At 44.1% G+C, this 17,215-nt stretch overlaps 1 protein-coding gene across 1 annotated transcript in view; it reads left to right on the forward strand.

Moving 5' to 3' along the window:
* Positions 1-17,215, forward strand: part of LOC138296719 (cytochrome P450 2K6-like) — a 419,360-nt gene that overhangs the window by 149,527 nt on the left and 252,618 nt on the right. The window contains exon 3 of the mRNA XM_069236120.1: positions 15,208-15,357. Coding sequence (XP_069092221.1) covers positions 15,208-15,357 — 150 coding nt within the window. The remainder of the gene's footprint in view (positions 1-15,207; positions 15,358-17,215) is intronic.

The following is a 17,215-nucleotide window of genomic DNA, read 5'->3' on the forward strand; positions in this document are numbered from 1 at the left end:
GGGAAAATGCCCCCCCTTGGTGCACCCAAAAAATGGGTGTGCGTCTGTAGAGCACACATATGCCTAAAGGGCATATGTGTGCACTATTACAATTACAAAAAAGCACCCAGGGGTGCTTTTTAAGTCGAGCATAGAAGTATGCAAGTGCTGCTTATCTAACATGGTATCTCTGTGGGCTTTTAACCACACCCACTTCACGCCCATCACTTTGACTTATTCATGGGCTTGCCTTTCACAAATCCTTTGATGACATTGGTAAATGTTTTACATTTGTCCCGCCTTGGGGAGGTTTCGTTACCGCCTTGGACATCAACCGTGTTACATGGATAATTGCACTTTTGCCGATCTGTTTCACTGTGATTGAACTTCTATTTCCTTTTGTGTCTCTCTTTTGTGCTAACACTCATGGCGGCCGTGGCGCTTTGAATTGACTTTCTTATATTAACTGTTTTACTTTAGTTTTCAATTAATGTGGCAAGAAAGGTCCAGTTAGGAATTTACAACGCTAATAGCTCTAACTCGAGCAAACGCGAGACTCATTGCATTGCAAATCCTTGTTTGAAATTGCACCTGGTTACCACCGACTTCAAGTTGGTGGTAATTGCATCTCCTAAATGCCCAAGTTGCATTTAGGAAATGCATTGTGCATCAGAATAGGAATAACAAATAGGAAATCCATATTTGTGATTTCCTATTCTGGGAATCGCAAATTGCGATTTCTACAGGGTAGAAATTGCAATTTGCAATTCCTTAAAGTGCATTTCTTAGTGGCCTGAAATAGTGATTCGGACAGTTAACAAATGCAAAACGGCTTTGTACATCTGGCTTTAGATGGCAATGTTATGTTTATAGGGCTATATTTAGAACCCCATGGCGCACGGCAGCACAGCAAGTGCCTTGCTGCTCTGCCCTGTGCCACTGGGAAAGGGTATCTACAAGATGTGCATTTCTGTCCTATCCCCCTGCACTGGCACACAATTGTTGTTCACCGTGGTGCAAGGGTGCCTGCATTGCTAGAATGATTCATTTTGTGCAAGAAGGGACACCTTCCTGCACAAAAACAATCACATGAGACATGTTTTCTAAAAGAGATAAATGGGGATAAATAATGTTATTTCACCTCGTTGCACCACTCGTTCTCCAACCCTGGGGAGGCGCAGGCTTTTGACGCATTCCCAGAGCTACAAAATCTTGTAAATCTGGGAATGTGTCTAAATCCATGGGTGTTGCGTGAGAACACCCATGCAACACCCATGGAAATGCCTTCCTGGCACATAGTAAGGCAACGCAGTGACTTGCGCTGCGTTGCCTTATTCTATATCTACAAGGCAATGTAAAGCCACGCAAAGTGGCTTTGTGAGGTCTTTTAGATATGTGTGTGCAGCCCGGGTCACTCATGTGTCACAAAAAGTGACACATTGGTGGGGCAGACCGCTTGTTAATATGGGCCTTAAAGTTCTTGCAGACTTGCATCAACCATGACACACAACTTTTGAAGAGTGATTGCTGCAGTGATTGGGTATGTGTTGTTTCTAACAAGATCTTTATTTTAGCTGGATTGATTTTATAAAATCTATCAAAGCTGTAAGTTTATTAGACACTAATTTTGTAGCTTCAAGTAGCTTAAAAAAGTAAGGATTTGTTTGCATGCTGAAAATAGGTTAATACATAATGTCTCAGCGTTTGTATTGGCAATACCCTTTGAGGTACTGTTACGGGGTGGGAGAAAATAAGATATCTACCAAAAATGGTTTATGTCCATTAATCTCTTTCTGCAGTTCCCTTCCTGATTTTGATATTACGTTATGACAGTGTTCCAAGTGGCACTGAACTCGATTGAAGAAAAACAATCAAGCATTTGTGATACTGCTGAAATAGCTTTAGACTTGCCGACCAATTTAGGGGTATTTTTATACTCTGTCTGCGCTGAACGTGCGTCAAACATTTAGAATCACATTCGGCGCAAAACTTGCCCCATATTTAAACTTTGACGCCCGAACCCGCGGATGTCAAAATCCTGCCATGTGCGTCATTTTCTGGATGTGGGAAACCGCCTTGCGTTAATCATATGCAAGGAAGGCGTTCCCTTCCAAAAAATGGCTTAAACGGCTGTGCGTCATATTTATGCTTCGGGGCAAAAATGCCGCACAGGAGGGAGGCAGAGTCGGAAAATGATGCACAGTCCGATTTGTGTCAAAAATTAACGCCTGAGTCAGGGCAGGCGTTAAAATGGGGCAAACACACCTTTATTTAATCAGAACACACAGAAGCAACAGCAGAGGAGCAAAAGGGAGACATGGAGGTGCTTCTCATCCAGCGTGCACGCAGACCCCAGCAACAACAACAGCAGCTATCACAACACCAGCAAGGACCCCAAAGGCAGCGCAGAAGGCAGGAGAGGACATTCCGCACCAGAACAACCCTTCATGGCCTCAGTGAAGATTACATCATCCAGAGGTACAGGTTGAACTGGCAGGCCATTCAGCAGCTGCTGCGCAACATAGAGCCACCTTGCTGACACCCCGCACCATCCCAACAGAAACTAAGTTGCTAGCTGTTCTTCACATGTTGGCAAGTGGCTCCTTTCAAAGGTCTGGCGCCCTGGTTGCTGGAATATCACAGCCATCATTCTCTGCCTTCTTGCCCAAAGTACTGGATGTCATCATTGGACTCACACCCCACCACATCTGCTTCCCAAACACACTGCAGACGCAGCAGGAGACAAAACAGGGGTTTTACCTCATCAATGGCTTCCCACACGTCCTTGGTGCCATCAACTGTACGCCTTGTGCCACCTGCTGCATCTAAACACCTCTACCGCAACAGGAAGCACACACACTCCATCAATGTGCAAGCCATTGTGGATCACCAAGGATTGATCACCAACATCGTGGCAAAGTATCCTGGGAGTGTCCATGACTCATTCATCTTCTGTCACTCTACCATCAATCAACACTTCCAGGATGGACGATATGGCAATGGACTACTTGTTGGTAAGTAAAAAAACCTACTTATATACACACTGCACAGCAACCCTCTAGGACACACAACATATACACCATTACATCGACACGTGGACAGGAACACACAGAGATCGTGACACCGCTAGCCATGTTTTGATAGGTCTCCAGTGAACCTGTCACACATCTGAAATTAGTCAGTCAAATGTTAAGATGTCAATGATCACAACGTATGGAGAGGTCTGGCTAATTGTCACCTTGCAAAATGTAAGCGTCTCACTGATGTTTAAATTAATCCATTGCATAAGTCTAAAGGTATGGGATGTCCAGGGTACATAGATGCAAACGTGTTACCACCACGGTCAAAATGAATCTGTGTATAGAACTATCATCTCACCCCCAGTGAAGACACAGGGACACCTGTATCACACGTCACAATGCTAGGGAGTGCACACTGTCCTGCAAATACCCAAACATACTGCTGACAACCGGTCAGCAGGCAAACACTTGTTCAGCCAAGGAAACAACTCAATGCAGATGGTCCATCCTACAAGCCTAGGAAAGAACACAATAACACAAAAGAGTCACAGACAACACAAGACAAATACTGCCATGTAAGGTGATATTAATGGGGTAAGCTACATCAACATGATCCCATTCATTTTCTTTTTCAGCTGATCAGGGGTATGGGATCCAGCCATGGATTATGACACCATTTGGCAACCCAAGCACTGCAGCAGAGCGTGCCTACAATGAGGCACATAGGAGGACACGCACCATAGTGGAGAGGACCTTTGGCATCCTCAAGTCGAGATTCAGGTGCCTCGACATCACTGGTGGCAGCCTCCTATATTCACCAGAAATGGTCTGTAAGGTCATTTTAACATGTGCCATCCTGCACAACATTTGCATTAGAAGGAACATTCCCCTCTTAGAACCAGAGCCACAAATGCCTGAAGAGGAGGAAGAGGAGGATGCTGGCCTGCAAAGTTAGGGGGAACATCAAAACAGAGCTGCTGGTTTGTGTAGGCGCCAACATATTGTGAAATGTTTTTTTTAAAACTAATCACCATCACCTCTGTATTAACTAATGTAAATAAACACTGATAATAATCACCATATCATGATATGGCTAATCATTTGTGCTCACCTTTATCTCTAACTATCAGAATAAGACTGTATCCTCATGGAGCATTGCTGATATACCGATCAGGACACAGAAATGTCCTAAGCAATTGTGATGCGTATTATACAACAGTCACATACACACACACTGTAAATGACATATATCCTGTACATTTCACCTTTGAAGGGCAATAGCAGAGTCCCACACCAATTTCACGCATACATGTTGGCAACATGGTTCATCACAGCATATGGCACACAACAAAGACACCATCAGTCTATAAGGGAAAAAAATGCCTCATACATGAGGCAGTGGATGTGCTATTGCATTGGTAACAGGAATGAATGTCCAGACCCTTGTCAGCAGTAAGTCGTACAGCACCTATCTTTGCAAGGACTATCTGTGACTAGAGTTCCCTAGAAGCAGAACATAGACAGCACAAGTGCCATACCTATTACAAGCAATGCGCACATGACATTCCATGTACATGTCAGCCCATGTCCTAAGTACAGACACACCCATGTTCCTGGTCTCACCCCACCTGTCTAAAGAGGTCCCTGGAATGATAATATGTGTACCCGGATATTGCCCCCTCTACACACACAGACTAACAATAGTAATCCAGTGTGCTACACCCTTTCCTATGGTATGCCATTGTCATGGTACTTCTGACTGCATGGACGTCAGGTCAATTAATACACTGGCTTGTAGTTTCTAAGCAATTTTATCACCTGTAGGTTGCTTTCTGTGTGAAAGGTACTATTGGCCATTTGAACTCGAATCTCACCTACAGGACTTGTGATAAACTGATGCAGCACACACACGTGATCACCTCCATGCACATCACCCAGTTGAACATGCACTGCCCCTGCAGATGCATGGAACAGCATAGAAGTTGCCAATTTGTCAAATACACCATTATGCATTGCTAGTAATTAAGCCGTGTAACACAGCCCTTGTGTCACCTTAAAAAAAAACAGGACAAACATAGTTTCCCATGTCAACTGTCTTGTTCTTCCTCCGACCAGTGTAAAGTCAGACCACTGAGTATGTACCTTGTGAAATTGCTGGATCCTGATTGACCCTGCATCCTGTCCGTCTGACTGGCACCTCTCTGTGCGTTACCCTAAAGGTTCTTGTGGCTACATATGTACCACACTTGCATTACCAAACCTCACATTCCTCAGGGGGTATTTTGTCATGTGCTTCCTCAATGCATACCCAAATACATTGTATAGCATCATCTGCTTTTTTATTGTACCATATTAGTAAAATTGTCTTTGAATACCAAAATCATGGCCTATCCCTTGTCTGGGTCTCATGTATGCATGAACGACAAAGTGTGACAGTGTACCATGGCCGTATGCAGGGATTGGGTATGGTGCCTCCAGCAGAACCAGCTACCTCTGATAATGTGCATGAAAAGTCCACACATGTTAGGACCCGGACAGTTCACACGCTGAATCACATGGCTCACAACATATTGATGGGCTGTGCGTGGTGAATAGCTGCAAGATTAATCAACACAGAGGCTATGATGTTCCCAGATGCAGTGGGAACTTTACAGGCCAACCTGTGTACAAATGTTGTAATGACACCTGCCGGAACATGACTCCTGAGATATGATCTCACTCAGCACACCAAGGTTGCCCTGTTGACAGTCTCATAACACGTCTGCAGTGACAGGGTGGGACCATCCCCATGTAGGTTCTCATATCCTCATCAACTTTACTTCCATTGATCTCCGAAGGATACTCAGTAGATACAGGAATAGCCGGCACTGACTTATGATGAGACCTGGACGTAACTGTGACAACATAGACCCCTAAAAATATACAGGATCAACATTGGACCACACACATGAACCAGACACCTCTGTGCAATTAATCACTGGAAATATGTGGCCCGTGCTGCCTCGTCTGCTGGTCCACCACTGCTACTGGAGAGTTGTGGCTCAGTCATATGACCACAACTGTGGCGTGATATAACAGTTGTGGGTCACCTTTGGCTGTCTGTGCCAATAACATGGTACCCACTTAGTCTGTACATGTGCCTGACTCACGGTGGTTTTACCAACAAGTGCCTAGGAAGCAGTTACCAAATTTCTAGGACATGGGATGGGCAACTTTTGGACCATTGACATGAACAAGCGTCTGCCATCTATCCGGTGCATGGTTTGTCATTTGTGGTGTCTACGTTACCCAAAATCTTGGAAGTGCACACAACGGATGTTGCTACATTTATGACTAGCACATGTCCTCTCTCATTTCCACACTGACTTGCATCTAAGGTTTGGACACATTGACTTCACATTCATACAAGCATATTTTCAATAATGCATCTTGTGATGCACACACACTGGGTCGACAACTACATTAGTAGCCAATGCACACACATTGAGCCATAGGCATTGAAGTATTGTATTATGTGCGTCACCTTGCTATCCTGTCCTGACGCCAACCATGGCCAATTTATGCAACATATATATGTAGGCCACACATATGGCCACACATATGACCATCTAGTGTGTCAGCCAAGAGTGAAAATCCTGTTAAGGAAGTAGCAGATCATGGTCCGCAGCAGTATGATGTCTCACAGGTGACCATACACTGTCAACACCAAAGTGGGTGCAATCAGCCTATCTCAGTTGTGTGACAAATGTAACATTACATGAAAATGGCAAAATGACCCACAACCAGTTAATGCCCTGAAATTTTAACACATTTGTGTACAAAAAATGACACACAAGTGTAAAAAAATGACGCTTATGGCCGAAAAACGAAACATTATGCCCTTAAAATTGGTTAAGTGTTACACTATTTCCAAATATGTGGATGCGGCCTAATTTTTACTCCTGTGCGTTGAAAAAAATTACGCACATACTGTGTGCGTCATTTTTGTTTTATGTATAATGATAAAAACGGCAGCCGTTTTATGCAGGAAGTGATGTAATAGGATATCCTGTTTACAGATTATGTACAGTGGGGGTACTTTCACTTTCACTTTGCAGTCTGTGATTCTTCTAGACTGTGTGGCTGTATTCTGAGTTTTGTCCAGTGAAATTGTGCTTTGTCTCCTGTGTGGTCCATTACTTGTTATTTTGTGAATTAAAATTGTTGTTGTATACTGTCTGAGTGTTTATTGTGTACTATAGTCCAGTATTGTACTGTCTTTGTTGTTTGTGGGAGTCTGTTGTGGGTAGTGATAGTTTGGGGATAGTTGGGCTCTTTTATTTGTTAAGTTTACTTTTTTCTTATTCTACTTTTCCCCTATTCTCCTTTGTTCTTCTGTATCCTCTATTCCCCTTTTTCTGTGCTAAGATGTTGGGTAGGCCACGTCTTGGCAAGATGGGTGAGAAGGAGCTTGGGGGGGTTCATATGGCTGGTGTGCCATTTCCTCCCCCTTATGATTGAGGCAGGGGGGGCGGGTGAAACAGGGGTATCACACCGAGGTACGAAGAATCCGGTGGGGAAAGGTCCTGCATCACTTGCATCGTGTGTATCGGAGCCAGAGGAATGACAACCAGCTGAAGCACCGCCGGGCTGACCTCATCTCCAGGGAGCAAGATCTGCTGGACCACCTGGGAATCGTGATTGGTGCCCCTGTTGGTGAGTACAAATCATGTAAATGTGCACGATTAAAAGCTCTGTAGTGACATCAGATGATTTGTACAATATCTGCCGGCTATGTTGTTGAGTGTGTGGAATGCTTAGGAAACATACAGGGTCATTGATGGACTATGTTAAGGACCACAATTGCTAGCTGTCAGGAAGCAAGTGCTCTGCAAACTTACTGAATAATTTTGTTTAATGTAACTTGGTGCCGCCTTTGTGTCAGACAGCAACACAATTTAGGAGCCAATTATGTATATATATAGGTCACATTTGCCAGTGAGGTATAGATTTTCCAAAACATTATCGACCTTTGTTGAAGCAACAGCTAGACTGACTTTAGAAACACTACATGATGCAGAAAATGAGTGCAGGCTTCACGTCAATTGTTGATAGCAATGTGGCCCAGACATATGTCTCATGTGTGTCTGGTGAGTGTGTAAGGAAAGCGTTCACGGAAGTTCTATGAAAGTTATGGATTATTGTGGTCCTTCATCATTTTGGATACATGTCAGAACTGGATTTGGAGACATAGGGAAAAAGTGCAAGGTGCCCTCAGCTAACATCTTACACTGGCATTTGGTGTTCCACCTTTCGTTTAGGGATGGCAGGCCAAAGGTATGCATATGGGTTCATATATCTATGGTTGGTGCAACTCATCATAGCTGGGCCACATCAAATGAAGAAACTGTAACAACATGAGGTCTTACAAATGTCCCTGCCCCTCTGTACATTGTACCTATGTGTCATACATTTGTCATGGCCACAATGGCTGTTTGACTGGTAATTCACTCCTCAAAGAAACTGGCTTTGGATGTCTCTTTTGGATGCACATGATGAGACGAATACACTCCATTATGATGTCTGCTCACTAATGAAGGAGCATGTTTGCTACCACATGATAGTTGGGGCCACTGCATGTGTGCAGATATGTGTGTAAATTTCACAGGAGACCCAGGGTATGTAAAAGTTAGCAGTGCTATATCGGATGCAGTATCATCATGTCTGAGTGGATTTACTTACTTATGTCATCTTACACATAGTTTTTGTCTTTGGAACTGTTGGCCAGTGCACAGAATTTGAGCACATTTCTTCCTTCCATGCCTTACAGGTGGACCTGCACCTTACACTGTGGGTGAGGTGGCTTCATTTGAGGACCCCGACAACCCCAGTAAGTGTTGATATGTCTGTTATGGGTTGTGTTTGCTGGTTATGTGTGATGGACTCCTGTGTGTTGAACAAATAGCAAGGTGTGATGCGCTGGCCCATCATTTGTCTTGTTCCATGAGTGGGATGTCATTTTCTCAGCATTTTGGATTTGGCCAATGCTTATCCTATTGTCTTATTTAGGGATTCTAGGTCATACCTGTAGGCCCCGCAATGTGAATTGGGATGAGTCATGTGGATAACACTTGTATCAGCAAGAGTCGCACTGGACCTAATCTCTGATTTACTCAGCCTGTCAGACACACATTCTCCCAGAATGGGGCTGCAAAATGCTTACCCACAGACTTCTGATTCCCTATTCAGTAAGGTACTTATGAAACTGTAGGTTGAACTTCCTAGCAGCATGTAGCTCCACATGTAGTGCTACAGTATGTGGCACTTGAGTGCAATGGCCTAGGTGTGCATGCAAATCATGGCCAGGGGTGTTCTTGCAACTCTGTGTTAGTTGAAAGTCATGGCTTACTGGAAGTATATGATGTGGACAAAGGTCTGCATTGCAAGACAAGTGTTGCGCTGGGTTAGCCAAGGGTTTGCGGTCTCCTATTTGTAGATACGCCTTACCTGTGGTATGTGTGTTGAGCCAAACACATGTCCAGCTTTCATAAGCTTCCTGGGTGTCCATGTTGTTTGAAATTGTTAGTTGTTGCTCCACCCCCCCCACCCTCAAACACAGGCATGGGTTTGTGAATAGTGTACCTAGGACTGATGATGCAAGTATGTTACACAGTGAATCTTTGGTCTGAACCTAGTATACACACTCAGGTTTCGCACATGAGTACTATACTAGCAAGTCCATTTACAACTTGCAGATCATGTGGCCCTAGATTTCCATCCCATACACTGACATTTGTAGCCCTGGCATTGGCGGAGGATGTGCAGCATGATTGTTAGCTGACAACTGGCAGAACTCTGATGCCAAAATCATGCCAGTTGTTACCCATCTTGTAGGGTTTGGATGTGCTATGTGTGATACGACCTTTGTAGGCTAGCCTGCCATGTACTTCCTCAGGGACATTCAATGATCTGTATGATGATAGGAGCTGTTACCAGTACAGTAGATGTACTGTCTGATTTACTTCTTGTGTCATTTCACACAATGCAGTTGCTAATGTAATTTATTTAATTTGTCTTCACAGCTGCTAATATGACACCCATCCAGGTCGTGATTTTCAGAGGCGGGCAATGCAATACCAGCATATCCTACAGGTAGAGTCGGGGTACAGAAGGATGGCCCGAAGATACAGGACCGAACGGGCCTCCGGAGCCTGGAGGGCTTTCCCACAGGGTGGCCCTTCTTTGCCCACCACAGCCACCACCAGCACCACCACCACTACCACCCAAGTGCCACCACCCACAGCTGGGACCGTTGTCCCAACAACATCTGCAAGTGCTCCAGGCCCTAGCAGTGGACCACCTTCAGGGCAGCCCACAGGCATTGGCCATACACGGCCACACCGTTCCTCAGCTGGCACACAGACCACCCCAACTGCAACAATTGACCCTGCTGCTTTTGTGGACATGCAGCGCAAAATGGACCGTGTCCTCAGGAAAATGAGTCACCTGTGGCGGGATGTTCGCCATATCAACAGGCGTGTGCGGTCCATTAGGCGAACCCTCCGGAGGGCCAACCTCTAGACTTTTTGGATGGACATGATTCCCTCCCCTCCCTCCTCTTTCCTTATTCTTATACTTTGTGGGTTTAGGGGGCTTAGTGTTAGGTTAGTATAGGCTGTTGATTTAGTTAGTGTCAGTGGGCGGGGGGTCCTGATTATTTCAATATTTTCTTTTTGAGTGTGTGGATGGGTGGGTGTCGGGCTATGTTGGGGTTCTTATGTGTTTTGAAAAAATATATAAAAAATAAAAAAATGTTTTAAAAATAAGAAAAAAATAAAATATATAAAAAAGTAGTTAGGGTAGATTAGGGTAGGTAAGACTTTTCCCCGAGTTTTCTCTTCTGTTATTACTGTTTAATAAATATGTAGTGAACCCTTTACAGTAAGTGTGAAATGCTTGTAGATGAGGGCCTTGGCATAAGTGTACATGAGGTCTGTTGTATTACATTTGTGTCCTATGATACGAACAAATCCCAACTGAGCTGTAAGATTGGCAGCTACCCCAGAGCTACCTTGCAACGATTCGACCATTCATTGCAACCACCAATCACAGTTACTAACGATCCCAATGTGTTTTTTTCATTAAGTATGTTTTCAATGTCACATACAGTGCTTCCAGATTTATGATTGGGGACACTGTGTTATGTCTGACAGCAGTGCAATGTTCAAGGAAACCCTTATTAGCTGAGTGGTAGTAAGCACTCTTGTAGTATAATGTTCATGACTCACATAGATCATTTGTGACACTGTTCAGCATGATTACTTATTTGGATGTAAAGTCAGACACCTTCATTCATGCAGTTTGTTGACTGTTTGCTTAGATTTGTTGGCAATGTTATTTGTGCTAGTGTTACATGGTGGCAACATTTTGCTTCCACTATTTAATAGCTTAGATATCCCTTGAGGAAGCATTATTCTGTCCAACACAGCATTATGGTGTATGGTTTCTCCTTTCATCAGATATTACCCTCAGGATGGGCAGAGTATGGTGCAATCCAGGCCACTGTGCATAGTTAGCAGACTACATAATTTCAGGACAGTTGTATTGACAAGCTATGTAATTTGACAGGAGGCAAATTTCAGTGATCTACTGCACGGTTGATGAGACACATTACACAGAGACAAAGTGGTTGTGTAAGTGCTATTTATTGAAAAGTGGTGTAGTGCTATATGTACATTGTCCATGATTGTGAGTCCATTATAGTGAAATCTTCCATTGTGATCCTACACAAGTGCTAAAGGAAAATGCATTTGACATGCTGGGGTGATGTGTCAGACAGTGCAGAGGGACAGGATTTGCCAATGAGTAAGTGAGAGACAAGCACTGGGCAGGCTGACAAGATATACAGTGGTTTGCAGAACAGTCATTGAGTACAGTTGTTGTAAGACTGGCATGTTACAAAGCGCTGGACTTTGGTAATAGTTGGCCATGTGGCAGGGACTAGTGCTTCCGGGTACTTTTACGTGTGAAGGTGATCTGTTCCATGTCTTCTTCTTCTGATGTGTGTGTTGCCTCCTCTGTCCTTGGTGGTGGTGGTTGTGAAGGGGCAACACACACCTCAGTGTTAGAAGAAGTGGAGTCAGACATCCCGGTCGCTGCTATCTGTGGAGATCTTAAGGGCACTACTGCTGCAAGGAGGATCTGCTGGTTCTTGAGAATAGCAGCCACATCACGATGGTAGGCAGCCAGGTCAGCACTGAGGGGTTCAATGCTGCATTTGCGCACGCGTTGATAGGATTGCTGTTGTAGGTGTTGGGTCAACTGTATTACAGCTGTGCTGATTTCCTTCAGCCTTTTTTCAAGTTCCTGCAAGATGGTTGTTCGCCCTTGCATAGCTGCTGCCTGTTCTTCAGTTGACATCATGCACGAACGCACCCCCTCTAGGCTGTACTCCAACTACAGTTCTCTCAAAGCTGGTGCCTGTGTCATCTGAGTCCTCAGCTGTATTGGAGCTGGCAGGTCTTACAATTGGGGTGGTGGGTGGGTCCTCTGTGATGCCTGCTTGCTCTGAGCTTCTCCTTGTGACAGAAGGTGGGGTCTGGAGGGTTCCAAGGACATCTTGGAGGGTCTGGTGGCTGATGTTTGTCAGATCGTCATCCATGTCATCAGGGTAGTCCTGGACAGGCATATCTGCAGGAGATCCATCGTCCTCTGCAATGAAATAGGATACAATTAGTGTGTCTGTGTTGTGGCATTGGTGGTGTGACATGCCTGCCTTGTGATGATTTCACATTTTGATATTGTTTCCTGTTCATTGCTCCAGTCTTTCAGATGGGTATTCTCCCAGGCTTATGCTCCACCTGCATGTCACATGTATTGTGGTAAGTTATTAGAGTTGTCGGCATCATCTCCTCTAGTGTTGTTTTAGGCCAAATAATGATTTGCCACCTTCTTGTCCTACTCAACCCTCCGTCTCCATCCATTCTCATGGTGAGTCCTTTCATTGGCTGTGGGTGCTCTGATGGCACTAGCAGCACACTTAACAATCTGGACCTGCCCCAGTCTCTGAACTTTCACATCCACTTATTTGTAGTTGAAATGTAGCGTATCCTATGCATTGCATTGTTATGGCACGATATGGATGTTAGCATTGGTAATGTGTACAGCTGATGTTGGGGAATGTGTAGAGATTGGATTGCCCTGATAGTCGTAGCAGTGTCCTATTTCCTCCTCTGACTGTGCAGGTGTATGTCAGTGACCAGTTACATGTGTCCTCCCCCTCAATGCTGTTGTCTGAGCAGTATGACATTTGGGATGTTGCATTGTGACCCAGGCACAGGATGGACCCTGGAATATGCAGCATGGGTGTGACCTTAGTGGTGTGTAGCTCCTAATGTTGATGACATTGGCTGATGTTTGCGGCAACTATGGGCATTCACATTTGACAGGACTGGAACATTTGTCTTGTTTCAGGGGATTGTTACAGTTGTCATCCTCAACCCACTAATTTAGGTGTGTATGATCCATGGGAACGTTACTGCCATTGGCTACTTGAGCTGCACACAGAGCGGAGGTGGTGGTGGCAACTGTTGTCACTGTTACATTCCAGTTGTCAGTATGGGTACAGGTTGTTAATTGGGCCCTAGTTAATGTAGGGGGTATAGTGACTGACGTGTGACGGGATGTCAGTTTGACGTTGTGCCCTTCCCTCCTGGCGTGGCTTTACCGTTGCCACATCGTTGCCATGGCAGCATACCCCCATAGGAATGTTGTTGGTGTTGTGTTGTGATACTGGCACACATGCATTTTGTGGTCAGTATCCCCCCCTGCTTACAGTTAACATTTGTGTATTTTAATTGCGCATGTGACTTACACTGCATGTGTGTTGTCTCCTGGTAGTCTGTGCTGTCCTGTCCTTGAATCACTGTGACGATCTCCTCAGGGATGATGGCTACGATGCTGCTTTCCTGTTTCTGGCCATCTTTTCCTTGGTCCTGTGCTTGCAGTCATGCCAGCGTTTCTTGCACTCGATGACTGTTCTGCGTACTTCTGCCACGCTGTTAATCTTGTCAACAATTTGTTGCCATATTTCCTCTCTCCTATTGATTGGCAACTTTGAGGTGACAAACAGTTGGTGCTGGTGTTCCATCACCTCTTTGACCAGAATTTCCTGTTGCTCTGCACTGAAGCAACACTTTCTTTGCTTCTTCATACTTTCCCGGGTCTTGTGTGGGTCCTCATGGCTGGTTCCTGGTCTGTTGTCATCTTCCTGGGGTCTGTACAGGCATCTGGGATCCATTTTGGCTCTCCTCTGCTGAAATGGCAGTGTTAGCTGGGATTTTTGACGCTATTGCGTCAAAAACACTGCATATCCGAAAAGGCAAAAGCCGGCGGTAATATTTTTGACGCAAAACTGCACTGGCGCAGTTTTGCGTCAAAAAGTACAAATATGGCCCTTAATGTGGCCAGCCCGCCACCATTTCCTATGGTACCAGTGCAGAACCAGTATATGATCTTGCACAGAAATACCTCTGAATGTCCCTGAATTGCCGGGAGAAACTCCCCAGCTTGTAAAGGACATTTGTCATAAGGTTCGGGGTCGAATTCCCGTACGTCACAACTGTGCACAGCAGGCATGGTATAATTTCTAGAAAGGAACGAACATTATTCACCCGACACAGCTCCAGCTATGCAGGCTGAAACTGCTTTAGGGAAAAGTCCCAGATGGAAGGTGGGAAACTCAAAATGCAGCACAAGGCTTTTCACTGAATTGGGGGATAATTTTCTTTCACCACAGTGGTGGATTGGCCAAACTCGAAATGTGAGCCTAAATTCCCACAGGATCTTGCTTTTAATGTCAAAATACTAAGTGATAGTGGTAGGGACAATGGTCTAGGCATACAATAACTTTTAATACTGCCTTTACCTATGGGATCTTTGCTACCCTGATAACTGCTGGCTTAGAATGTATAAGTTAGTTATTTACTTGTGGGATTTCATACAGGTACTTCACCTGGTTCTACAAATGTTTCCAACTGAGTCTCATGACCCCAACAGCACAGCTAGATAGAAATTAAGGTTAAGAACCTATCCTACCACATACTCACCAACCCAATAATCATATTAAGTATGACATAATAATATAAGTAGTCACAGGAAGCGGTCAATTTTATTTTTTCCAAACGAAATGTTACCTTCTTTGTAATTTACAGTTTTTATTCTATGATAGGTCTTCCATTTTCGCATGGGGAAACTTGGAAGGTAATGAGAAGATTTACTCTCTCATCTATGAGGGATTTTGGCATGGGAAAGAGAACTATTGAAGATAAAATTATTGAAGAAAATGAATATCTGATAAAGCATTTTCACTCCCAGGAAGGTAAGTGTCAGAATACATTTTTTCTGTGTAGCTTTCTTTCTTTCTAGATATATTAGTATCAATTGATGAGATCAATGATTTCCGACAAACACTACCTTATATTGTCTTAAAACAGTAATATGCAATTAAATGCCGATAATTGCAATAAAACAAAGAAGTTTTAGCACTTTGCAATTCATGTTCTAAAAATAAAGATATTGACAAGGTCTGTGAAACATTTATTAAGGATTTATCTGTTGTTGGCCGATGAGAGTAGTGACACTTTGACCATTGAACTGGAGTATGACTTTCCTACTAAAATTCCAGTTTATAGTTTACACTGTTCACCACAAGTTATGGGAGACACCAGCAACCATTTTCCGACCACAGAGTGTAAAACAAGTGATGTAGGCAGCCATCATTGTAAGGCATTCCTTTTGCTTCAGGCCTCTACTCTTTTGAATGTGTTAGCCTGAATTCCGAACCACCTACATTTGGGAATGCTTTGAGTTTGTGCACACACTGAACCGGGTGTAATGTTGTCTTAATTCATTTTTTAAAGCTTTGTGGGAAATGGCTGTGCCATTCTTTAAGCCCCATCTGAAGGTTTGAGTTGCAAAATACCTAGGAGCAGCTCACAGCACGGAAAAGGTGCGGGGTGGCGCAGGGCGGATCAGGGTACGATAACAGACAGAATTATTAAATAAAAAAAAAACACTTGCCTGGTTACTTCCTCCACTGTGCCGCTATTTTGCCTCCACTGCAGGCAGGGGCTCCCAGCCTGCCCTGTGGCCAATAGGAATGCTGCTCTCATGGTGCTGGCAGCATGAAAGCAGTGTTCGGATTGGACAGAGCATCCTGGCTTGGCGCTTTGAGGCAGACTGTGAGACTTTGCCTGCTCTCTCCAACCTAGCAATCCAGTGCCGGGTTGGACAGAGCCCAGCGCACATGGGTGTTCGGACAGCCCGAGACGACCCCTGAAAAATAAAAACAATAATAAACAGTGTTTATTATTGTTTTTATTTTTTAGTGTGCAGCTGCTGCTGCTGGGGGAGGAGGGACTCTCCTCTGCCTTAGCGGAGGCGCTACCACTGAAAATACTCATGCCCAAATGCTGACAATTTATACACATGGGAAACCCCACTTGTTTCCAGACTTTTTATAAGCTCAACATGTTTAAACAGTTTTCCTGGGATTCTGAAATGTGTTATTTTTCTCTCTCTTACTGCTCTGCTCCCTCAGACTCCCCTCCCCATACTGAGGAATTTCTTTTCATCACTTGGTTACCTAGGACTACAAACTATAAGTTTGATCTCCAAGAAGTGCATCAAGAAAATATCAATTTCTTCTTTTTATGCAAGAGTATCTTCGTAGTTCCTCTCTTTGTTTCCACTTATGGGTTCCCTCTCCAACCTTGGAGATTTGATGGTTTCTCAGAGCAAAATGAACTCACCTCCCACCAACCCTTAATCCCCTTGCACTTCAGGTCACATTTAAAACCTGCAGGTAGTAAAGGTGAGTGTTAACCGGGTCTGAATACTTATTTTCCATTCTTGAGTGATCTAGCAGGGTACTGGTGATGCGTTAGTGCATAGTAATATACATTTTGTGTGCAGAGTTTGCACACATCCAGTACTTTGCAACTGGTAATGATATCACATGTGCCTAGAATCTAGTCAAAAAATCTCTATTGCACTGGTATAATAGATTTTTATGCTTCAGTAATCTCAATATTCAAGCTTAAATATCACTCAGGTTTCGGCTGATCCATTTAGATTCAGTTCACTTAGCAGAGATAAAGGGAGAAAAAAGTAGGTGAACAATAACCGAGATGTTTGATGGCATGGGTCACTAATCGAAGAAATAGCCCTCATACTGG

This window comes from Pleurodeles waltl, chromosome 5 (genome assembly GCF_031143425.1).
Source record: "Pleurodeles waltl isolate 20211129_DDA chromosome 5, aPleWal1.hap1.20221129, whole genome shotgun sequence".
NCBI classification, from domain to species: domain Eukaryota; kingdom Metazoa; phylum Chordata; class Amphibia; order Caudata; family Salamandridae; genus Pleurodeles; species Pleurodeles waltl.